This window comes from Strongylocentrotus purpuratus, unplaced genomic scaffold, assembly GCF_000002235.5.
Source record: "Strongylocentrotus purpuratus isolate Spur 01 unplaced genomic scaffold, Spur_5.0 spur5_scaffold_9, whole genome shotgun sequence".
Taxonomy (NCBI): domain Eukaryota; kingdom Metazoa; phylum Echinodermata; class Echinoidea; order Camarodonta; family Strongylocentrotidae; genus Strongylocentrotus; species Strongylocentrotus purpuratus.
The window spans coordinates 11,334,714-11,360,529 of record NW_022145615.1 but is presented as its reverse complement, the minus strand read 5'-3'; the positions used below and the strand labels follow the sequence as shown (position 1 = coordinate 11,360,529).

Here is a 25,816-nt window from a genome sequence, read left to right as displayed (position 1 = left end):
CATAATTTAATTAGTCGAAATTTGTTCATATACTTGTATTTTATTGATATTATTTTAGTTTATAGTTAATGTTTCCCTTATTCAGGTGTGATGGAATATGGACTCAAAGGACTTGTGAGTTCTAGCTTAAACACATCCGGTTAACTCATGTTGGTTCCTTTATTGTGACTGTAGATACTAATCTCTGTTTTGTGAGGACATTTTTTGTTTCAGTTGACGATCGGAGTATGACGTCAGAAGCGATGGTTTTTTGGTTGAATTTTTAGTCTGCCGAGTGGGGGCGTAGTAATTTAGCTGCAAATGATTCTCAATTTTGGGAAAAGTCATCCTTCTGATTGCGATCAATATTTAGTATTTCCAGACAAGCCCAATGTTGTGAGTATAATTTGAATATATGATGTTGATACTTGATAACTAGCCGTCAGTTTGAGTTGGGTGTTGGTTTTATACAGTTCATAGTTTTCAGATAATTGATGTATAAAATTTGTTATGAAAGTGATTCGTACGCACAGTAACTTTTATGATGCATTACACGTGCAGTTACATAATACCGTGCATGTGTGTAGTGCTATGGGGATAGTCTGTTGTACAGACCGTGTTGTGTTATTTTAATATCATTTATATATAGGCAGTTGTATAAAGTGACAGAATGTAGATAAATTCTGGTTACTGTAGACATGTATGTAAAGAGGAATTTAGGGTAATTTGTGTAGAGCCAAAAGGGTTATTGTTTTATCATGCACACAAATACAACAGTGAACTAAGGAAACTCAAGAAGCCATATTAGGGTATCATAAATTTATTATTCATTATGATGCTAAGGAAATAGAACATAATCTTTACGGTAATTGATATTTCGTTTTGGAACAGTGTAATTTCAGTAAACATGCATTAATCGCACAACTAATTTGATGCAAGATTGATTGTAAACACAGTTGAAAATTGACATATTATTTATGATTGTTTAATTCTGATTAAATTTCAGGTTGAACCGCCTTTTGTGAACGGTATCGCATCATGCTTGAAATTGTCGCTATTTATTGAAGTGCAGTCAGTCCGATTGGTTGGTTATACGCTACAGTGACGCTGTCGTGGATCACCATTAGAAAGTGAAGAGAGATTCAACGCCTGTGTGGGATAATTCCTGCAAAAATACAACAAATGAAAACACTTAAATACATGTTCTTGCAATACGTTTAACACTTAGGAATCCAATTTCCACAAATACTCAAGTTCCATTCTTGTGTCAGTAAATCTAAACTTTATAGTTAAAATAATATGCCAACTTTCGATAAACCACAAATCTTTAGAGAAGCATAAATGCATAACTATAGACAAAAGAATAATCAATAACACAAACAAGAATCTTTCTCAAGCCCTAAAACGAGACTAACTTATCACCTTATCTCTAAAATGATATTCATCCGCGCATTAAATCGTGCGTGAAGAGGTTCTCGTAACTAAAATACCTTAACGCGTACATACGCAAGTAAACATAGTTTGGTCTTAACTTATTCGAAGGCTACCCATGCTCATAACTAAGTTAAATTCACATATCATCTTCCTGAAAACCATCAATTTTAAACTACTTTATCTTTTCACAAAGGAAAAGGTCTTCAAAAGACCGTCTAAACTATCAATCAAATTTTCAACGAATCCATGTTCGTATTCGTTTCACGTCACTACACACATTCATATAGGCTATCGCTTCCATATAGTGTGACTGTAATCTCTATAACTTGCAACTACTTTCAGTGGCATTTTACAGCACTCTATAATAAGACATATAACTCAATGAATAAAACATACTTTAAGGATTATCTAAAACGTTCCCATCTCAACATAGAAATGCTGGAACTGCAAGCAAACTGCTAAATTGTTGGCGAATGTCGTCGCTGTTGGCGACTTTCGTCGCTGTAAGCGAACTGCTATTACGTAGATAACAACTACCGTCTTCCCCTTCTTCTCCGAACTATTTCTTCTAGTCTCGTCACAAGTCTTTATCATAACTTTTAGAACAAGAAAAGAGTCATTCCATGACACATGTTTAATCAAATGTAATTTATACGAAGTAGCGAAATGTCCTAATAACTGATAATTTATATTTGTAGTATTTTCGAAATGAATTGCATATAACTAAATCATAATTAATTAAGAAATATGCTGTAAATTCAGATAAATTGTTTAAAAACACATAGATCTGCACGCACCCCATATTCAATATGCAAATTAATTGGTGTCAGCTGGTTCAACTGGAAATATGCCAACAGTCAGTCATCAACTGGTGCAACTGGTAAGATGCCAACAGTCAGTTATCAACTGGTGAAAATATAAATATGCCAACAGTCACGGAATTATCACCACGGAACTTAAATGGTAACTGTGAAACCATCAAGATACCCAAAAATAACTCATTTTTCACACCTGGAAATCACGGAATACCCAGCTTATATTGATAATTCATTTGAGTCACGAAATCATCACCGCGGAACTGCTGGCAACTTTGTCTACCATTTAAATAGGTGTTTTAAGACACCTAATAATGACTAATTTTTCACTCCTAAAAATCACCGATGCCCAGCTTAGATCAATAATCCGTTTGAGTCACGAGATCATCACCGCGGAACTTATGGCAACTTTGACTATCATTTAAATAGGTGTTTTAAGACACCTAATAATTACTTATTTTTCACACCTAAATATCACGGATTCACAGCTTAGATTAATAATCAGTTTTAGCTCCGTGATCATCACCAAGAAAGTTATGTTAACTTTGAAACCATTTAAAAAGGTGTTTTAAGACACCTAATAATTACTAATTTTTCACACCTAAAAGTCACGTATGCCCAGCTTAGATTTATAATCCTTTTGAGTCACGAGATCATCACCGCGGAACTTACGGCAACTTTGATTACCATTTTAAAATAATTACTTATTTATCACCACCATCGGTTAACGGACAAAAAACTCGTTGCTTGGTCAAGTGGTTATTTGGTCATAAACACTTGATTTACAGAGGTAAGTCGAATCACGTTACTCCAGTCGCGTAATAAATTGGTGGTTTTTAGGTTAGATGAAACGTGAACAGGAGTACTTTTTTGTTTAAATGAAGGCACGGGTTGATAACATTTAAATCTAGTTAAAAAGGCACCATACTTTAAAATCACTTAAAATACAATCCCAAAAGAGGTTACTTTTTAGAGTTTTGGTTATTGGGGGGGGGGGGGGGGCATCATGCGTGACTTGAAATAGTCGAACTTCTCGTTTTTGTTATTACGGTTTAGTACCACGCAATGATTTACTTTTTCTTTATATTCTACCATTAAGCAAGCACTTGCGTACATCCTGAAATGTAGAAGACTTTAACCATTGTTTTACTTTCTATTATTATGTCAGTGTCGTGTGATGTATGTGTGTGTGTGTGTGTGCGTGTGGGGGTGTATCATGGCGCGGGGAGCATCTGCCTTACTCGTTGGATGATATACAAGTTAACAGCGCCATTGATTTAGTGGAGGGGGTGGGAAAGCTATGGCATTTCCTTTCCTTGGGGGGCCCCTCCCCGGTGAACTTTTCGTCCCCCCTCTCATTTTCCGGCTATGTCACTCTTTTCTCCAACCTAGATAGGCCTACAGATTGTGTTATTACTTTTGTAGATATAACTTTATACTTACACACATTTTGTTTTCTTTTATATGTGTACCCTTTACAGATACAATAGATTGCTCAAAGTGTTCTGGTCAGTCATGCCCACCTCTTTGTTGGCGTAAGTCTACTCCAGGAAAATGACAAAATTTAACTTTGATATAATTTAAGAAAACAGATACATTGAAATTTACAGAATAGTCCGATTAAGGATAAGATTTTTTTTTTCTTCAATTGCGGCTCATCACACCCAAATTCGACAACTCTAGTTTAGTTTGCGTGTACTTCTCTCTCCCTTCTAATACAGTATTGATTCTCTCCCACTATATACCAACCACAGTCTCTCTATGTACATCTGTGTGTCTGTGTCTCTTTCTGTTTCCATTTTTTTCTCGTTTCTGTCTGCAACACACCAGACATGCAAGCAAAATCACATAGCCAATGGGTCAGTTGTATTAGGTACATCACAACACATCTGAATACACACGCGCACACCCTCCCAATCTCTCACTCCACCACACCCCACCATCATTCATCCTAATCGATCCTGAAAAATGTAAAAATTCATCATTTAGATATTAAGCACATTTAGCACATGAGCAACGTGACCTAGACCTATCCTTACTCTTAAAACTTGTGTAGTATAATCGGAATAAAGGCTGATTTATTTGAGAAAAAAGTTTTCAATTTCAAATGAAACGACTTTATCCAATATGACTGATTAAATATTCGTTGATTGCCATCACATGGTAGAAATGTATAGATCATTAGAATCCTGATCTCGATTACGCATACTTAATTTCTTAGTACAATAATTAAACTGCACAATTTGTTTAATTGAGAGTATAATTCACTTTATTGCACGAAATCGACGAAATCTCGAAAAACACAATTTTTAGTTCGATCAACAATCTTCTTTTGTCGTACCCCATGCTTTCATTTTCTTTAACCTTAGGAGTAATCGTTCGGTGTGAGTGGGAAGCCAATCATTATTATGCAAGTAAACTGTAATTAGTGGAGTGAACTTTACCCAATAAAGTAATATTTTATCATACTCATTTCAAATTTCATGAGAATTCCATCAAGAAAATGTCACATTCTTAATTTCTTAGTACAATAATCAAACTGCACAATTTTTTGAATTGAGAGTATAATTCACTTTATTGCACAAAATCGACGAAATCTCGAAAAACACAATTTCAGTTCGATCAACAATCTTCTTTTGTCGTACCCCATGCTTTCATTTTCTTTAACCTTAGGAGTAATCGTTCGGTGTGATCATTATTATGCAAGTAAACTGTAATTAGTGGAGTGAACTTTACCCAATAAAGTAATATTTGATCATACTCATTTCAAATTTCATGCGAATTCCATCAAGAAAATGTCACATGTATCCTCTTATAATTTAAAATCGTTCTATCTTTATTCTAAAGTTCGATATCTTTCAAATACGAATTCCATATAATCAGATAACTAGTGCTAAAGTAGTAATGTAAGAATACTGTAATACACTTAACTGTCGAAATCATTGTTAACCCGTAAAAATAAAATAAATGATTTATAAGATGACGATTTCTCTTTTTAATAAACTATAATGATGTATATTTATGTTGGTTTGCTCTGTCTAAAACTAAAGATTCAATCTTGAGAATGAAAATATATTGTTCTAGCTTTTCTACATTCAATTTCCTACTTTTTTTCTTATTCCCAAAGAAAATATTCGTAATAACGTCATTGATGCTTTACTGCCAAAATTATATAGTTTGCTGATCTATTCTTTGCCATGCATATCTTATAGCCTTTCCGTATTTTCTATTGTAATTCAGCCCTATAGGGCTGCTAATGTGAATGTTGTGCGCAATGAATAGTCTACCCCGTCGATTATTTAGGCTGTACAAATGTTCTCCTTGTCGTTCGCCGCGAAGCACAGGGATGCCGTCTTGTCACACTCACACAATGCTTGCGCACATCCGTCATTGGCTTCAGCATCTGAAAATAAGAAAATGATTTATAACATTTAGGAGATGGTGGTTGGTCTATCGGCAATGTGCATTTTATGGTGAGGTATCTAGCTTTCTTCGTCTACAAGCTGACCCTGATAGGACCAAGTTTCGAAACCGAATAACGTCTTTCGCATGGTAACTTTAAAGGTTGATCCAAGAATAATAATAATAACAACATTTATAATGCGCACATATCCACCCGAAGGGATGCTCAAGGGGGGGGGGGGGGGGGGGGGCTTAACAAATTTTGGAGATTTTTACCCCGGTCTTAGCCTTGTTGCCAATACGGCGCTCTACCATTTTAAGGAATTAATTCCTGCCAGGTACCCATTTACATCACCTGGGTTGAGAAGTACATGTACTTAGTCATATCTGATCGATAGTTTTGTTTTGAATATTATTTGTTGTGCTTCCATTCAACAAACTCTAGAAAAGAAATTGCATTATATGTATATATATATATATATCAAAAACAATCTCATACGTCTATCTATCACTCATCTATCCAACCCCACCCCTGAGGACCCCCAGACCACCCCATCCCCCATCATACTTGGAACCACCCCGCCCTGTCCATCTATCTCTCCCCATTACGCACATACACTTGCTCATACGCACATACACTTGCTCATACGCACATACACACATGCAAATACACACTCACAAACACGCACACACACACGCACACACACTCACAAACACACATATGCATGCGCACGCACAACCCACACACCTTATTACAACGTACATACCATGATATTAATAATCTCGAGATATTGAAGGGTAAGTCCGCCTCAAAGTTTGATATAAGTTTGGCATAAATAAAAAATAAATATTATGGGAATTTATGAAATGGATGAAAGTTTTAGCTTGCCCCGATAAAAATAAACTTTTGCCACTTCAATAAACAAATTACTTTTTTTAATCAATGAATAAATTAATCGATTTATTCGTCTTTTGTTCAATTTTGTGTCGTTTTTCTATGAATGAAAAGATAATGTAATGATGTTGATATATAATCTGATTTGATTTGATATTATTTTAATTGATTTGATAGCATTCGTGAAGTATGAATACATTTGACATATTACTGGTTTTGGGATCCTAAATAAGCAACGACAAAAAAAAAAGCAAAATAAATGGAACTGAGTTCGCAAGACTTACCGCAGGTGATGGTAAGCTCTTCGGCTTTAAAGAACCAACTCCAGGGTGCTCTACACTCGTAAGTGTATTCTAGGGTATATATGTTGGTGCCCTGGGGGCAGGGTCCCCCGTTAGCCGCTTCCACATCACCGTAGCAGTTGTCATGCACCTGACAGCATCTTGTGAGACAAAGAGAATCAAAAACAAAAAATGCCTAAATGGATGAATATAACTGAAAGAAATTATTAAAAAGAAAACCATTGAGCTACAAACAGCTCATTTGCGTCGTTTCAGAATACTTGCAGAACTTAAAAGTATTGCTCGAAGGAGCATGGTATATTGTTAAACCACTGTGCAAAGTCAAGAACCTTCTAGAATAATTTATTCCTAGAGTGTATACTATACAAAATACATTTTTAGCTAATAGTGTATCAAGGACATGTTGGGGCATTGTAATTAATGAATGAATACAAAAAGAGAAGACTTTGCTTTTATTTGATACGATAGATTCATTCATCTATACATGTTCAAGATGGCATATCAAAAATATATCGTAAGGCAAACGACGTGATCAGATGAAGGTTCAGTTACAAAACACATTAATTGTCCTCATTGTATAAAATGACCGTAATATTGATGTTAACAATAGTAAGAAGGGGGATACATTCCCATTAAAACACGAGGCTTGTGAAGGGGTGGGGTCATCTTAGTAGACCAAAAAGGTATATGAGTCCGACGGCCCACGAGTTGTTGTTGTTGTTAGTAATAGTTTAATGGCGTTCATTCAGTATTGAATATGTACGCCATATCTATAGTTTTATAAGAAAACCAGTTATCCATAAAGAAAACTGAAAATAAAAATTTGTAATGATATAATTAATTGGCTCACGAGGCCAACAGCAACGTAACTGGTGGACCTCAAGACCGATATAACGAGTAAATACATGAAGAAGGTAGTACAATTTACATAACATGGGTGTGGTCTAGTGAACATTCAATATGTTATCAGAAGCCAGAAGGTCTTCGAGACCGAAAATGTCGATCTCTTGGGCTGTAACAAATGCAGTTACTATAATGAGACAATGAAGAGGTACATTAAAATACAAATTACTACACTATTACAGGTACTAAACAATGAAAACAGAAATACTTTTCGAACAAGATATAACTTCGTCCGTCACCCTCTGAAATTAGCGCACAATCAAAACATTGTTTTCATACGCAATACAATGAGATATTATAATAGTCCTTGTGTTTATTTATTTGCTATTATGTTGCAAGTAATGGTACAATGAATACAAACATATCTGTATAAAATTATATACACTTGAAATATTGTATCAAACCATATTATGTTCATGAAAATGTATGATGAAAAAAAAGAAAAATAAATGCAGAAACCAATTAGTCAAATCAAATCAAATCTATAAGAATGACAATTAAACAATTTTACTGAAAAGGGAGAGGCACTTACACATCCAAATTGTCTACTGGGGTGCCGTGACCTCCTAATCCGCAGAAGCAGCCATTTCCGTTGTATCTAGTACTACTGTATGAATTAGTAGCACAGGATAACATATAGCCGAAATTCCAAAGGGCACCTTCATCAACCTGCTTATCCGCTGGATTGCCTGCCGCATAAACATATTGATAATTAAAATGATGATAGTAAGTCAAATAACTATGATAGTAATGATTATGTGTACAACAACAATAATGATGATTAATAATAAGAAAGATAATTTTAATGATAATAATTATGATAAAAATAACAATATTAATAATAATCAATAGCATTCTTAATGATACGATTAATGATAAGGATGATAATGAGGTTATAATAAAAGTAATAAAGATGACAATAACAATTTAAAAAAATACAGATAATTTGAATGATAATAACAATATTTATAATAATCAATAACATTATTGATGATACGAATAATAATTACAATAATAAAAGTGATAATGATGACAATAATAATTTGTTTAAAGAAATGATTATAATGATTACTAGACCTGCAATCGTTGCACAACGATATGCGTGCAATGACGGGCGATCTGGCACTAACGGTCGTCTATACTAACATAATTATAAACAGTATAATATGGTGTCTAAAATACGATTAACTCACAATTTTGCGTGTGAACATATATCATACTTGGTATTATCCGAAAGGGCACTTCATTGCGGTTAGTTTGACACCATTGTTATCTGTGCGCAATGTACTGCACGCATTTAACACGCTATCACGTAATGCATAGTAAATTCATCATTTTTAGCGATAACTTTGCGCTGACGTCATTGAAATTTACCAAACTTGGCAGATAGTTGTCAGGTATATTGATACATGTGTCTGCTAAGTTTTATTGTTGTAGGTATAATGATCGCAATTTTAGAGCAAGTTGAAGTTATTTCGCAATTTTCTTGAAAATGGCGATTTCGGAGAGCAATTTTCTCAAATTTGGTCAAAGATAGGGTATATAATTTCGTATATGGCTGGAAAGGGGATATCTTCGGGTATCTAAATCTAAAAAAAGGTACGGGTCTGCCAAGCCATAATTGAGATACGGCCACAGAAAGAAAGCCAATTCCCAGAACTTTAGAGGGCGCTATTTATTTTGTGCATAGCCATTGGAGCGTGGAATTTGGCATGGCTATGTGCAAATATGAGATAAAGATACTGTAAGATTTAAATACAAAACGGAAAATATATGATAAAGTTATGGCAGTTTTAGATTTATACGGGTCAATTTTTCAAGAATTTGAGAGATTTTTGATGGAGTCGGTTTCGGATTTGAATTTTGAGTACAAAGATGGCATTTTGAAGGGCAGGTTATACGTCGCAGATGAAAGAACATCTCTTACACTATCTATAAGAATTTATTAGAAGTTTGTAGGATCTAGGATAGTGAAGATAGGAAGGAAGAGAGAAAGGCCTAAAAATGGACCAGAAACGGACAAAATGGCGCCTGGTTGGTTATGCATGAGTGATTTTGAAAATCGAAAAAATAGGTGACCTTGATGAAATGCTAGAGACTATGCCTATGAAATTTGAACGGAAATGGACATGAGAAAAGCACCTAACTAGGAATAACAAACACTATGTGCAAAACGAATGCGATTTTCTGCAAAGAAGAAGAATATTAATGGTGCAGAATGTGAACGAAAACAAGGCAATGACGATATTCGTCATTGCAATAATAGTTATATATTAAGATGCAAGAGAAATAGCTCATACGGTAGAACCAGACTATACTGCTACATGCACATTTGGTCTTATATACCGATTTAAAGGAGCAGTGCATGTGACTTTCAGAATGTTTTAGTATCTTTTTAAATATTGCTCATTCCTAAACCTAATTATAGGAGCAGTGCATGTGAATTTCAGAATGTTTTAGTATTTTTTTAAAATATTGGTCATTCCTAAACCTAACGGTTCTCAAGTTGGGGTGCTATACGCTTGTAAGTTTTGATTGAACCTATTGCATCAAGATCAGGCGCATGTGGAAGTCAAGTATCAAAGATGCCAAAGCTTTCCCAGGAGCAGACTGTGATACGGACCATATACTGTTAGTCGCAAAGATGCAAATCAAACTGTCTAAAGTCAGCAAGATATCAAAATCAAGAAGAATGAATGTAAAATCACTTGAAGACCCCAAAACTCTACAGTCTTTCTTGAACTCATCATAAACCAAATTCAAGAAGAATCTCTCTAAAATAGAACCTAATAAAGAATCTTTATCAGAGACGATATGGACAGTCTATGAAACAGTACTTAAAGAATCTGCTGATGCAACCCTTGGTAGAGCAACAAGACATGCTAAGAAGCCCTGGATTAGTAATGAAGTTTTCTTACTAGCTGAAGAAAAGAGCAAATTAAGACAGGATAAAGTTACAAAAGTCAAGGAAGAAAGGTACAAGAATCTAAGATCAGAAATCCAAAGAAAGATAAGGAAGGATAAAGCATATTGGTTGGAAGAAAGATGTAGGGAAGTGAACGGTGTCAACATAGCTGGTAAGGCCAAAGAAATGTACTCAGCTATCTAATCGGTCAAGACCAACCCCAGAGAGACACAGCAATCATGTATAAAAGACAAGAACGGCATCATTTTAGATCAGAGGAAAAAGATAATGGATCGCTGAAAAGAATATGGAACTGAGCTTTTCAAAAGACCAATTGAAGAGAGTCCACATAAAGAAGAGAAGGTCCCTATAATGGAACAAGAACCAGTGCCACTTCTTTCAGAAGTTGAACATGCGGTGGAAAAGCTCAGAGCAGGAAAGTCACCAGGAATTGATGGAATACCAGCCGAACTGGGGAAAGCTATACAGGACAATATGGTATCAAATTTCTCCACAAATTGTGTGCAAGCATTTGGACTTCTTGCCATCGGCCAGATGAATGGAAGATACTGGAATTTGTTGTTCTGTTTAAATCTGGGGATCAAAAACTGTGCTCAAACTACAGGACTATTGCCCTTATCAGTCACACCAGCAAAATCTTACTCGTGATAATAGTTAACAGAATTTATAAAAACAAAAGTTAGAACAAGAGCAACCAGAAGACCAGGCTGCCTACAAAAAAGGCAAAGGGACCAGAGACATGCTTGTATGTTTGCAAGTTTTATTTGAGAAGGTGATTGCCATGGATCAACAAGCTTGTATTATATTCATAGACTATTCAAAGGCGTTTGATTATGTAAGCCACAACAAACTTATCTCCATCTTCTTAGATACGGGCTTCCCAAAACACCTTGTCACTTTAATCACATCTCTCTTTGTAAACCAAAGAGCTAGAATCCGTTGGGATGTTGAAGACACTGAAGAGTTTAAGATAGGAAAAGGTGCAAGACAGGGCTATATCTTATCACCATACCTCTTCGTCACATACACAGAAAGTGGGATGAGGGAAGCAGATATAGCGCACTGTGGCATTAAATTTGGTGGCAAAATCATCTCAAATCTCAGATATGCTGACGACACAGCACATATCGAATCTTCCAAAGATGGATTTGAAAGTCTCACACGATGCCGGCAAGAAACTCAACTTGCATTTAAATGGTAAAAAGACCAAACTCCTAGTTGCTGGTAAAACCTCAGATACCGATCGTAGCATCCAGATCGACGGGGAAACAGCCAAAGATGTGGAAAGCTTCAAATATCTTGGATCTACAAAGAACAGCGATGCTAGCTGTACCAGTGAAATAAAGATCAGAATAGCTATAGCGAAGAAGAGAATGGTTGACCTGCATGTACTTTGGAATGACAGGAACATCTCAACCGGTATGAAAATAAAACTGGTCAAAACCCTGGTTTGGAGTGCTTTGCTTTATGGTGCTGAAAGCTGGACACTGCTCAAAGCCGATGAAAATCGCATCATGGCAGCAGAAATGTGGTTCTGGAGGAAAATGCTAAAAATCAGCTGGAAGGACAAAAGAACTAGCCTCAGTGTTCTACAAGAACTAAACGCAGAAAGAGATCTCCTTGGACAAATTGGTCCGCCTCAGGATGGGTTACTTTGGACACATTCTGTGTGGCAGGGGGAGTCCCTTAGCAGCTCAAATAATAGAAAGCCAAGTAGAAGGAAAAAGAAAAAGAGGCAGACAGAGAAAGCAGTGGTTTGATAACATCACAGAATGGACAGGTCTCACATATTCAGAAGCCAAAAGATTAGCACAGGATAGAAACAAATGGAGAAAGACAACAAGAAGATGTGCAGTTGTGGTCGGCAGTCGCCAGCAACTGACGGCGGCAGCCTGGATACCAGGTAGGAATTGCATCAAGAGAACGAATCCACCCTACGTTCTCGGTCCCGCTGGGATGCGGCGGTCATATTGATATGTTTACCGTTGTAGGGTACACAAGGCAGCTGATCTCTCTTCCCAAAATATCACGCGAGCGATCAACCTCCATTTGGCTGCTTTTATCTTTAGTCTATACTCTATTCCTGTTAGTTCTTACCTGATGCAAACGATATGAGCATCGCAACGACAAGTATGCTGAAATACATGATGGGGCTGTGCAGGAATCAAATCTCCGATGAAGTTTGGCGAACGTCTTGTTGGTCCTGGTGCACTGGATGCTTCTGCGACAGAGTAGCGTCATATTTATAGACAGCGGCATCTCAACAGCCTCAACGTAAAAACACATAGGTAGCTTTATCTTATTACGATTATGAATAAAATTACAATTTGACAAAATTGAAGAAACGGATTTGACAGATGGTCAATTAAAAACAGAATCTTGAACCAGATAGTTTTCATCATTGTGTACCCACAAAAACCAGCAAATAAAATTTGATTGTGATGGAAGAACAGAAAATAACTACCACCAAAAAAAAAATCACCAAAGGAAAATAGAAAGTAGGAATAATGGGGTTTACCATTAATTAACTGGTGATCAAATGTGGCTAAATTTGTTTTCTCTTTTGGTATTTTTATGGTACGGAGATAATAAACCTTTTCAGAACATAATTGAAGTTCTTCTTCAGTGAGTACTTTGAACTCCATTTCCTCTCATTGGTTTCTGAAGTGACAAGTATTTAATTGAACTACCTGAACATCTCTTTTTCTTTCCTAAAGAACTGGTTCTTTTCAAGGACCCAGAGAATCATTGGTATCACACTGCCCAACATGGAAAAATGTTGTATGGTGAAGGTTCACTAGCTAAGGTCATGCGAATTATGAAAGATCCAACCCATCCTTTGTTCAGTCATTTTAGTTTCAATAGATCTGGTGATCGCCTTTGTGTCCCTCGTACCAAGCGGGATCGCTTTAAGCCCCCATCACACCAAACAAATTTCCACTACATTCTGGAAAATGTTGCCAAACGGCCTCAAACTGTGTGCGAACGGAGTTGAGCGTAGTCGAAACCGTTTACGATCTGTTTAAGAACTCCATTGACGGGCTCGGACTAAGAGTGCTCTAGAACTTTGAACCTGTTCAAAATTGTCCCCGTCCTGCAATTAGACGGAAAGACAACGTGCTTAAAACGAGGAGGACGTACTACAAACGGACGGATTGCCGTACTTCGATCCTACTAGGAACTAGTTACAAAGTGCTGTGGTCGAGCATTATTAGGTACTTTTAAATTTGTACTACTAGAACGTAGACTGCTACATGTGACATCCGTTTAAAGGTACGCTTTACTACTTCAGCCAGAAGGGATTAGACCACACAGCGAGCCAGCGAGGTCACTGTGACAGGTGGCTATCTCATTAACTCAGCTCTCATTTAACATAAGAAAAAGAGGATCATGGGGGACCAACAGGCACCGATTGGGGAATTTTTCTATATAGAGAGAGCAAGTAGCTACAAGTAAGACAGTGTGCCTTTAAGGCAACGTGACGTCCTTTTAAGACACTGCTGGGCACCGCCAGTGCCTTAAAAGGACGTCGCATGTAGCAGTCCACGTTCTCGTCGTGCAAATCTAAAGGTCCCTTATAGCAGCAGCTAAGCCCCCATCATACCAAACTAGTTCTCAACACGTCCTGGAACAGTCCTAGAAAATCGTAGAAATGGGTTATGGTCGGGGTAGAATGTGTAAATAAGGTCTATAACACGATGTTAGATCGTTCATAAACAGTCCTCAATACGTCCATCTCGTCTGTACCCCATCCACAATCAGTTAATATCAAGTTAAGATCGGGTGAATTTGCCATTACCAAGCGGTCCAAGGCCGTTCATAATCGGTTCAAACAGGTGTTTAACTAGTTCTACCTCGTTCCAAATACGTCCAAATCATTCTAACTAGCTCGCAACTTGTTTTAGCTAGTTTTTAACCCGACCATCCCGTGCAGGGACAGTTCAACTCGTTTTCATCTCGTTCTTAGACCCCTGTTACATATACCGTCCTTGTTTTCACGAAGTGACGGTAGTGAGGAAAATCGTAACGCAAAGTGAATGCAATTTTTTTTCACTACTGTCACTTCGTGAAAAATATTACGTCTGAAAGTGGACTGAGGCCGGCCCCGGAGGCGGCTCGACGTATGTGTAACACCAACTTTTTTGAAAAGCCGGACTGAGGCCAGGTGGATGTGGTTTGAGGCCGGCCTCAGTCCCGCAATCAGTAGGTGTAACACCAAAGTGGACTCGGGGCCGGCTTATAAGCGGAAGTGACGTGACCTGTCAACATATTATATCAACATAATACATCAGGCGCGCTTTGCCACCTTCTCTTATGTTATTCTTTGTTTTTATCATTCTTTCACTTTCTCTTCCTGTCTTTCCTTATGTTATTCTTTGTTTTTATCATTCTATCACTTTCTCTTTCCGTCTTTCCTTATTTTATTCTTTGTTTTTATTATTCCATTACTTTCCTTTTCTGTATTTCCTTATGTTATTCTTTGTTTCTTCCTTCTATCACCTTCTCTTATGTTATTCTTTGTTTTGATCGTTCTATCACTTTCTCTTTCTGTCTTTCCTTATATTATTCTTTGTTTCTTCCTTCTATCATCTTCTCTTATGTTTTTATTTGTTTTCATCATTCTATCACTTTCTCTTTCTGTCTTTCCTTATCTTATTCTTTGTTTTTATCCTTCTATCACTTTCTCTTTCTGTCTTTCCTTATCTTATTCTTTGTTTTTATCTTTCTATCACTTTCTCTTTCTGTCTTTCCTTATGTTATTCTTTGTTTTTATCCTTCTATCACTTTCTCTTTCTGTCTTTCTGGAGTGCGCCCCAACGTCATCTCGTAAAAAGGCGACGTGAGGCCGGCCTATGTGTAGACGCAAAATTGCGGGCCCGAGATCATGTAACAGGGGTTTGATGATCTCGAGGTGGCTTCAAATTGCAGGTGTGAGGCCGCCTCCGGGGCCCGCTTTAAAACCCGACGCATGCGTTCGAATGCGCCCCGTATAGGCATGAGAGCTATAAAACCCAGCTCGTTCTTGCCATTACTCATTTCCGTTCAATTATACTGCTAATTAATGTTCGATCACGTCACGTTTCAATACGTTCCTAGAACATCCCCCCCCCCCAACCGTCCAAACCAGTCTGGGCCCGTCCATGAAGTTCTTGATAGTCCAGTAGACGGTACTTTGTACCATGTACATGACCTGGAAAAGTTGATAAGTACAAGGTTTTTTGTTGATTTGTGTTCTGGATGGGTATTGAAGTAAATTCAGCTTGGTTGCCAGCTTGGCAACATTGGGCAACTTTTTTAATAGCCATATTAGCATAATCATCTTATTAGCATATGTGCAATATGTAATGATATTGCTAATCTCAATCCAGAAAGCCTGAAAACATGGATAATACGACTTTTCAAGGGTTTTCTATGTCAAGGAATTCATTAATGACACCATTTTTTTATTTTTAAGTAATACAATTGTCTTAAAAAGAATAATTAACATAATAATTTACAATATAATGGACTTCAGTGTCATTGTTTATCTATAAAACCTAAAAATGGTTCAATGCAACATCTAAAATCACTTTTGAAAGACTAATCATTAATTCATGAGACGAGGGGGCCCTTTTCTCGGTTATTTGATAGTCACGACTTCTCAAACCGGAAAAAAAATATCCCTCAAAATCTCATTAATCGGACCATAAACAGTTCTCCAAAGGAATATAGATGCTTCTTTAACAACTATTGATCGCTGTGGAATCATTTTGTGACGGAAATTTTCTCATTAAACTACATTACTGGCTAACTAAACTTCAGTGCAGATAGTCAAAATGGCGACCAGCAAGGGCCTTGCACAATGTTCATTCGCTAGCGTCGCCAGATCGGGCACGCTGGAACAACACCGTGACGCTAATGAACGCACCGCAGCCGGAGGTAAGCCTGTCTTCATTAAAGATCGAGAAGTACCTCTTTCGAAAGATAACTTTGTAACAAGTCAGGAAATGTATAAAGCTGTAGTGAATTCAATCTCCGCTACGAAAGTTCAAGGTATTCAGAAAATCGGAGGCCTATGTAGGCTATATATTTCAGACCGTACAAGTAGGCTAAACCTCATTACTAGCGGCCTCAATATTCGCAACTCCTGCGTCAATGTGTTTGACTTAAACCCATTCCTCCCAGCTAACAATGAAAACTTAACCAGAGTTTTGATTAAGGACATATCCTTGTCAGTTCATGATGTGAACATCCTGAATGAATTTGAATCTAGGAAGCTTAAGGTGTCTGGAAAGATAATACTTCAGCGTCTAAGGGTCGACGGTAGACTCACAGAGTGCCTTACAGGGGACAGGGTGTTGTTGATCGAAAAACCAGCCCAACCCCTACCAAGGTTTGTCTCCTTCGGCTCATTCAAAGGTAGAGTGTTTCACGCCGATAAACTGCCCAACGACCTGAGCACGGTATGTTCCAATTGCCTAATCAAAGGGCATCATCGTTCCACCTGTAAGAGTGAAGTGATATGTCGCTCTTGCGGCAGACCTCGGCACTATCAGAGAGACTACACGGCAACGATGAGTGACCCCAACTCTCACCCCAGCACGCCTAGTCCTCCACGCGACGCCTCTGCCGAATGCCACAATGATCGAGCCGAAGTCATCTCAGAAGCCATCTCCGTAGCAACGACCCCCACCAAACCACGCGAGTCTTCTGCTGGTGCACAACAAACAGCCTTTTCACACACAGCTAAAATTCTATAAACATGACTAGTATAAACGTGTTTCGAACGTGTTTAAACTAATCACGAGCCTTTCACACACAGAAATTTCGGTTCGATCGTTAATTGTTCGTGATTAACTACTGCTCGTAAAATGCGCAGTAGTGCCATTGCGCATTGAAGGTCATGTCATGTCAATCAAAGCGCACGCTCCATCCAGTTTAAACACGTTTAAACAAGAATTTCCTTTCACACACAAAATGTCAAGCTCTCTAGATACGAACTTCGTATCTGCAGCCTGCTTTTAGGCAGCCTTTTCACACACAGCTAAAATTCTATAAACATGACTAGTATAAACGTGTTTCGAACGTGTTTAAACTAATCACGAGCCTTTCACACACAGAAATTTCGGTGCGATCGTTAATTGTTCGTGATTAACTACTGCTCGTAAAATGCGCAGTAGTGCCATTGCGCATTGAAGGTCATGTCATGTCAATCAAAGCGCACGCTCCATCCAGTTTAAACACGTTTAAACAAGAATTTCCTTTCACACACAAAATGTCAAGCTCTCTAGATACGAACTTCGTATCTGCAGCCTGCTTTTAGGCAGCCTTTTCACACACAGCTAAAATTCTATAAACATGACTAGTATAAACGTGTTTCGAACGTGTTTAAACTAATCACGAGCCTTTCACACACAGAAATTTCGGTGCGATCGTTAATTGTTTCGTGATTAACTACTGCTCGTAAAATGCGCAGTAGTGCCATTGCGCATTGAAGGTCATGTCATGTCAATCAAAGCGCACGCTCCACCCAGTTTAAACACGTTTAAACAAGAATTTCCTTTTCACACACAAAATGTCAAGCTCTCTAGATACGAACTTCGTATCTGCAGCCTACTTTTAGGGGCGTATGGATCGCGACTTCGTATCTATCCCAACATCGTATAAACGATGTTCACACTGGGAAATTTTGTCTATAAACATGTTTAAAATTTTACGATGATTCTAATCATCACTAGATACGATGAATTTTAGCTGTGTGTGAAAAGGCTGAAAGTACGATTACGCAATTTCTACAGCAACAACGCCAAGCTGCAACAGAAAGCGCTGTCCTTGGCCTCTCCGACTCGCATACATCGAGCGATGATTCTACCAACGACGGAGACGACGAGAGCGAACCTTCGAAGCATACTCGTACTCGAGATCGGCTTTCATGCAGCAATGATTCGCAAGCGAAGATTAAGCGACTCGCAGCCACTACACGCATTTTGCAACAAGATTCATCAATTCATCAAGTACCCTTCAATAAACCTAGCAACGAGACGCTTCCATCACCAGAAATCACACATGGAGCTTCTCACAGTGACACAGCGGTGCGAGTTCGACGCAACATCAATGAATTGCAGTACTCTGATATATCAGCAGAGTCACCTGAAATTGTCAGGCATCGTCTAAGATCAGGAAGCACTAACAGTCAGAAAAGGAAACAGCGAAGTACGAAAACAAAATCTAAGAAGAAATGAATGTCATGTCTTGAGTTGTTTTTGTTTTGTAACCCACTATCACCCTATTCCATAAAATGTCAGTCTGTCACGTTATTAGTTTAAATGCCCGCGGGCTTAGAAACAAAGACAAAAGAAGTCAAGTATTTCAATGGTTTAAATGTCAAAAAGCTAATGTAATTTTCATCCAAGAAACTTATTGGACATCAGATATAGAAAACACTGTTAAGAATGAAAGGCGCGGATCATGTTACTTCTCTCATGGGTCTAATCATTCGTCGGGAGTTGCCATCCTTTTTGATCAGACATTTAATGTAGATACTGTTCATGTTAAGCAAAAGGATGGTAGAATGTTGCTTCTAAAAGTCAATGTTGATACAGTGATCTATACTCTTGTCAATGTGTATGCACCCACACATACAACATTTAGGGAAGGATTTTTTAAGAACTTACAACACACTCTTCTTACAAGCGATGTAAAAGAAATTGATTCTAATCTAATATTTGGTGGTGATTGGAACTGTGTAGTAAATGTGCATTATGATGTTCAAGGTACGAGAAGTAAATTTTATAAAAAGCCACGAAACCTTTGTAAATTGTTAAAACGATATTCCTTGTGTGATATTTGGAGAAGAACAAACCCACTCAGTAGACAATTTACATGGCGAAATTCTTCTCTAAAATTAGCATCAAGACTAGACTATTGGCTTGTAAACAAAAACGTTCAGGTTAAGGTAATTAAAGCAGATATTAGACCGGCAATACGTGCCGATCATAATGTAATATCCCTCAGAATTAGAATAAAAGAAAATAGGACTGGTCCAGGATATTTGAAAATGAACACCAGTATTTTGAGTGATGAGAAATATTTAAATAGTGTGCGTAATATCGAAAATATGGTTCAAGAAAAAAACAATTCTCCCTCTGAAATGTGAGAATTGTTGAAAATAATCATACGTGAGTTTACACAGAAATTTTGTAAAAAGAAAATGGTTAAGAAGAAGAACAGAACAGAAATATTACAGGAAAAGTTAGAGACTCTCGAAAAACAGATTGATGTAAATAAGAATGATACTGAAATAAAAAAGAACTATGTATCAATAAAAGTAGAATTAGAAAGAATTTATAAATTTGAATGTAAAGGTGCAGGCGTAAGGGCTAGAGTGAAATGGATGGAGGAAGGAGAAAGAAGTACAAAGTATTTCCTTAGCTTGGAAAAAAGGAACGCTTCTCGAAAGGAAATAACCCATTTATCTTCAATAAATGGGAAAAGAGTACTAAACAAAAAAAATGACATTTTAAAAGAAACAGTGAAATTTTATAGTGCGTTATATACAAATGAGAACTTAGATTATGATCTTATTAAAAATTATGTTCACTCACAAAATATACCACTTCTTAATAGTAATGATAAAAACTCATGTGAAGGTCTGTTAAAAATTGCAGAATGTAAACAAGCAATTTTCTCTATGCAGAAAAATAAAGCACCCGGTTCCGATGGAATCCCTGAAGAATTTTATCAGGTGTTTTGGGTTGACCTAAATCACATTCTTGTGGGTGCCTTGAATGAGTGTTATGTTAACGAAGCTATGTCAAATACTCAAAGGAAAGGACTCATTACACTATTGTATAAGAAAGGAGATCGTCTTCATTCACAGTGGTTTTGAAATTTGTAGCGGCGTTGTAGCGGAGCGGCGACACCGCCATAACACCGCTACAAATGCATTCACAGTAGAAAAGTTATCCCGCTGCAGCAGCGGGATAAATATCATGTACCCATTCACGCTGCAGCGGGTGATTTTTATTACCTCCGTAACAAACACGTGTATGCATGGCTCATGACCCGCGAGTGACCCCGATATGACCAGAAATACTTGCTTGAAATTGCGCGGTAAACATGTCAAGTTGCTTTTTGTATCCTCGATCATATTACTTTTTAAAAAACTAGCATTTTTATTGCTTCCAGTCAGAATATTTTAATTTTTTGAAGTGTGAAATATTTTTATTTGGATAATTATAATACCTACATAATAATAAAATCAATTTGAATCCACTGGTTACTTTATTTCTATTTCACTTTATGTTCCCCATTGCTGTAGAAAAGAGGTCAGTGATAGGTAAGTAAACAAATCACACGTGTTTGTCGCGGTGTTATAGCGGAGAGCCTTCACACTGAGTAAACACCGCGACAGCAGCGGGACTGTCCCGCTGCTGTAGCTAGGCGTCCCTAGCGATAGTTTGTGTCGGCGTTATCGCTAGGCGGTGTTATCCCGCGATAGTTTATAACGGGTCCGAGCCTTCACACTGAAGACAACACCGCGACAGCAGCGGGACAGTCCCGCTGCTGTCGCGGTGTTTGAGGCCACTGTGAATGGGGTATAAGCCTGAAAAATTGGAGGCCTATAACACCTTTGAACTGTGACTACAAAATCATAGCAGCTGTTTTATCACGTAGGTTACAAAAGGTTATTAAGCATATTATTAACCCTAACCAAACCGGGTATATTAAAGGTCGTCTAGCGGCACACAATGAGTGATTTCAGGCTGGGTGTTTAAGGCTGGTGTTAGTGTTTAATAAACACTAACACCAGCCTAAACACCGAAATGGAAATCAGCTGGTGTTAAGGCTTTGACCTCTGAATATCGTCAACTTCCGGTAGCTAGTGTTATCGATTTTGCAAATTTGTCGTCTGCTGAATCGACCTTTGTGGCTGGTGTTAATATTTTACGTACAAATGTCCTATGCACTAAGACTAGCCCCTAGGGATTAAGCAATGTTGATTTCCACTTCGGTGTTAGTGTTGTACCGCACAACAGTCATCGCACGAACGACGCCAATTTATTGTCTGACGATCAAATAAAAATATGTGAAACAGGTAATTCATGTATTCTTTTGTGTAACATGAGTTATTTTATAAGACCAGAAAAATAGGTCTATATTTATTCGGTACTTTTCATGATATCTTTAGTTTTTATGTACTATTTTTAAATCATCGTCGTGAAATCAAGTATGTGGTGACGTCACAGCTGGTGTTAAGCTATCGATTTTGATATCGGTATCGGGCTCTTAATTTCAAAAGTAAACGGGAAGAAAGAAAGAGTGCTACTGAACGAAATACGTTGACGCTCCACTATAAAAAATGGGAACATCTCAAGGTAAACATGGATAATATGCAAGAAAATGCAAGGGATGAGGAAAGGGGGGGCCTGCCCGGTTCACAGCTGTGTGTGATTGACCGGTCTCGACTGCCATAGACTGCCCACGTCTTCTTGTATCGTTTTTTGTTTTTTGTTTTTTTGTTTTTTGTTTTTTTTTGTTTTTGTTTTTTTTGTTTTTTTTCTTTTTTTTGTTTTTTTGTTTTTTTGTTTTGTGTTTGTTGTTGTTGGTTTTGTTTTTAACGGGGGTAGGGGATTTAACAAACTTTATTCATTCGATATAACTAAGTTGATTGTAGTCTGTACTTTGTTCCAATATGTTATAAATTATAATATGTAATAGGGATACTAGTAACACAGAACAAAATATAGAGGGGGGGGGGTTATAACAATATTAATTCATTCAATATAATTGAGATTACTGTATTTTGTGCTCTGTAATTGGTTTCAATATGTTATATATTACAATTTGTATGAATTAATATTATTTATTGAGTGAATACAATAAAGAATATTACAAAACAAAAATTTCATCAGCAAATTTTTCGCTCGATTTAAGAGCTCTTGACTGCTCTTAACGCTAACACTAACACTAACACCCAACTTGAAATCACTCAATGTTCGTTTAACAAAGGACAATAGCGAGTTTTCGCTCAGCAACGGACAGACCTTCGCGGACGTAGAGCACTCAGGTTTACGGCCGTCGCACACAGACCACCCTCGATACAATACGTGGTTTCGCTTTCCGGTGAATGCGTACGTATCTCTACGGGGGTATTGCATTTGCAATGCCCGGCGTTAGGCAATTTTCGTAATGCAACCAAATTTAATTCATACGTCTTTGTGAAGTGCCTCGATACAAAATATTTCATTCACCTGATAAGGATAATAGTATTTCGATAGACAGAATCCAAACTGCATACATTAGTTGTTGCCAGTTCGACAAACATTAGGGCTATTTCGCAAGCTCATTGCGGACAGAGAATCTGCGGTGCGTGTGCAAAATCGAGAAGCTACCATAGTAACAGCAGGGTGATCGCTGAGGTACTGAAATCCAGAACGGGTTTTGGGCAAATCTACGGGCGTTCTCAATGACGCCCCAAATGAATAAACAGCCAATCAGCGAGCTTGTACCAAAGATGGTGATGAGAATTTCGTCGTCTAATGATGAAGGGGGGGGGGGGGGGTTGACATTTGAAAAATTGCGCCGACCAAAATTTCGATAAAAAGCCGTTTTGTGGCTTGGTCGAGACAAGTTGTGCTAGTCGTGTATTCCCGTCTGCACTGTATTGCGTGGAAGGGAATAGGCCATTTTCGTAATGTAATCAAATTAACATACGTCTTTGTGAAGTTTCTCAATACAAATTATTTCATTCACCTGTCTAGGAGTCGCAATAGCCAGAATGCAAACTGCATGTATTCAGTGTGGCAACAACTAATGTATGCAGATTGGATTCTGTCTATTTAAATACTATTATTATTATCAGGTGAATGAAATAGTTTGTATCGAGGCACTTGATTCTCTTGGGGCGTCATTGCGAACGCCCGTAGATTTGGCCAAAACTCGTTCTAGATTTCAGGGCCTCAGCGGTCATCCAACTGTTACTATAGTAACTTCTCGATTTTGCACACGAACCGCAGATTCTAATTCCGCAATGAGTTTGCGAAAATTGCCTATTATTGCATATATGTTGAAGAAAAATGTAACTGGAGCAATTATGATGGTAGATTTCACTAAAGCATTCGATGTTATTGACATACTTTTTGTAAATAACTGTTTAGAGAAATTGAACTTTGGTCCGTCGTTTCGAAAGTGGGTCGATGTTCTTTAAACAGACATTTCAAGTTGAGTCATTGTTAATGGAGGGATATCAGAGACGTTCCCAGTCAAGAGAGGGATTCGTCAAGGCTGCCCCATTTCAACATTACTGTTCATTTTGGCACCTGAATTCATGGCTAATAGAGTTAGGAAAAATAATATCATTCAGAAATTTGATTTTAAAGGGTGCCACTCTACGCTTAAACTTTTACAATATGCTGACGATATATTATTCTTTGTTAAAAATAGAAATTCTCTAGAGAATATATTAGATGAATTGGATTTATTTGGAAAAGTCGCAGGCCCGAAATTAAATAAAGATAAAACTGTTCTTTTCTGGATTGGAGATGTCAAGAGAAGGTGGTCTCTCTCCGACCTTGATCTTTGTTGGTCAACAGAACCTGTACAGTACTTAGGGTATTTTATATCTGCAGACTTATATTATGCTACAAAATTGAGTTGGGAAAATAAATTGACCAAACTACAGAAACTCCTGGATAACTGGAGAAGCAGAAACCTTACAATATTTGGAAGAATCATTGTTGTTAAATCACTGGCTTTAAGTATAATAGTTCATTTAATGATGGTAGACACGATTCCACCAAAGTGTCTGCAGAAATTGAATAAATTAGTTTTCAATTTTATTTGGAAATCCAAAATTGACAAGGTAAAAAGATCCATCGTTACTCAAGATTATAGCCAAGGGGGATTACGTATGGTTAATACTGAGAAACAGATACTGAGTTTTCGTTTAAGATGGCTTGGTAGATTATTGGATGACAGTAAAGGTCCATGGAAAGATATGTGTAATTACTAGTTTAATTTGCTCGGTGGTGTAAATCTTCTGTTAAACTGTAACTATGACCATAAATTATTCGATGTCCAGAAATTGCAACTCCCTGATTTCTATCTAGAAATATTACAAGCCTGGAATTATGTGAAAGGTTTTACTTGTATTGAAAATTATTCCGTACAAGATACCTTTTTTCATAGGAAAATAGTATGGCATAACAAGGATATTGAATTCAATACGAAGTCTTTGTTTTACGCAGATTGGTTTGGTTGTGGAATAATTTATCTAAAAGACCTCTTTGAAGAAAAACATTTTTTGTCTATTAAAGATCTGTCAGTACGCCTTGAGACAAAAAAAGCAAGCAAAATCTCTTATTCGATTATACTAAATTGAAGAAACCTATTCCAAAGATATTGTTCAGTGATCTTACCAAGAAAGAAACTGAACCAGTATATTATAACCACCCTCTTGAAATTCCTTATTTTAAATTTGGAAGAGTGTCTTTACCTATCAGTGACGTGAGCTGCAAACGTTTCTCTACAACCTGATATATTTTAAACATACATTCAACAACAACAGGTGCTGTCTCTTTTGGGAAAATATACTACAAAGAAATATTGACTGGTCTTCCGTGTTCAAAAGGAATTTAACATATACAAGGGAACATCGCTTAAGGGAGTTCAACTTTAAATTGCTGTACAACATACTACCTGTTAAAAACAATATTTACAAATGGAGATTAGCAGACGACAGATACTGTCCCAAGTGCCATGTCATAGAGGACATAGTGCATGTGTTTATCGAATGTGAACAGAATAAGAATTTCTTTGATTATATCAAACATGTTGTAAAGTACACTTTTAATATTGATTTTGTCATGGATATATCCTGTTTACTTAAGATTAATATTGATAGCGAGATAGACGTTGTAACAACGATCGCATTCTGGTGTATATACAAAATGTTAGTCAACCGGAATAAATATGGATTTAATGAAAACCGTTTTCAACTAAGATACGTATTTGAAAGAGAAATAAAAAACAGAATTGTTGTAAATCAGGGGCTTAAAAAGCCAGACCAGAGATTGCCAAAGAAACTGTTACAAGCACTTTTATGGCACGCCTTTAGGGAAACAAATAAATATATGCGACACTTTCAAAAAATATATTTCACTCAAATGTATATATTCGA

The 25,816-nt window shown here is 37.2% G+C and overlaps 1 protein-coding gene across 1 annotated transcript; it reads right to left on the bottom strand.

The window, feature by feature from the left end:
• Positions 1-5,527: 5,527 nt before the first annotated feature.
• On the bottom strand, positions 5,528-12,922 carry LOC115920685 (acidic phospholipase A2 natratoxin-like). The gene is made up of 4 exons (XM_030977106.1): positions 12,754-12,922; positions 8,263-8,419; positions 6,810-6,967; positions 5,528-5,631 (listed from the first exon to the last, which is right to left on the bottom strand). Exons 1-4 carry the CDS (start codon positions 12,800-12,802, stop codon positions 5,528-5,530), a joined length of 468 nt encoding a protein of 155 aa, XP_030832966.1. The 5' UTR covers positions 12,803-12,922.
• Positions 12,923-25,816: the final 12,894 nt, after the last annotated feature.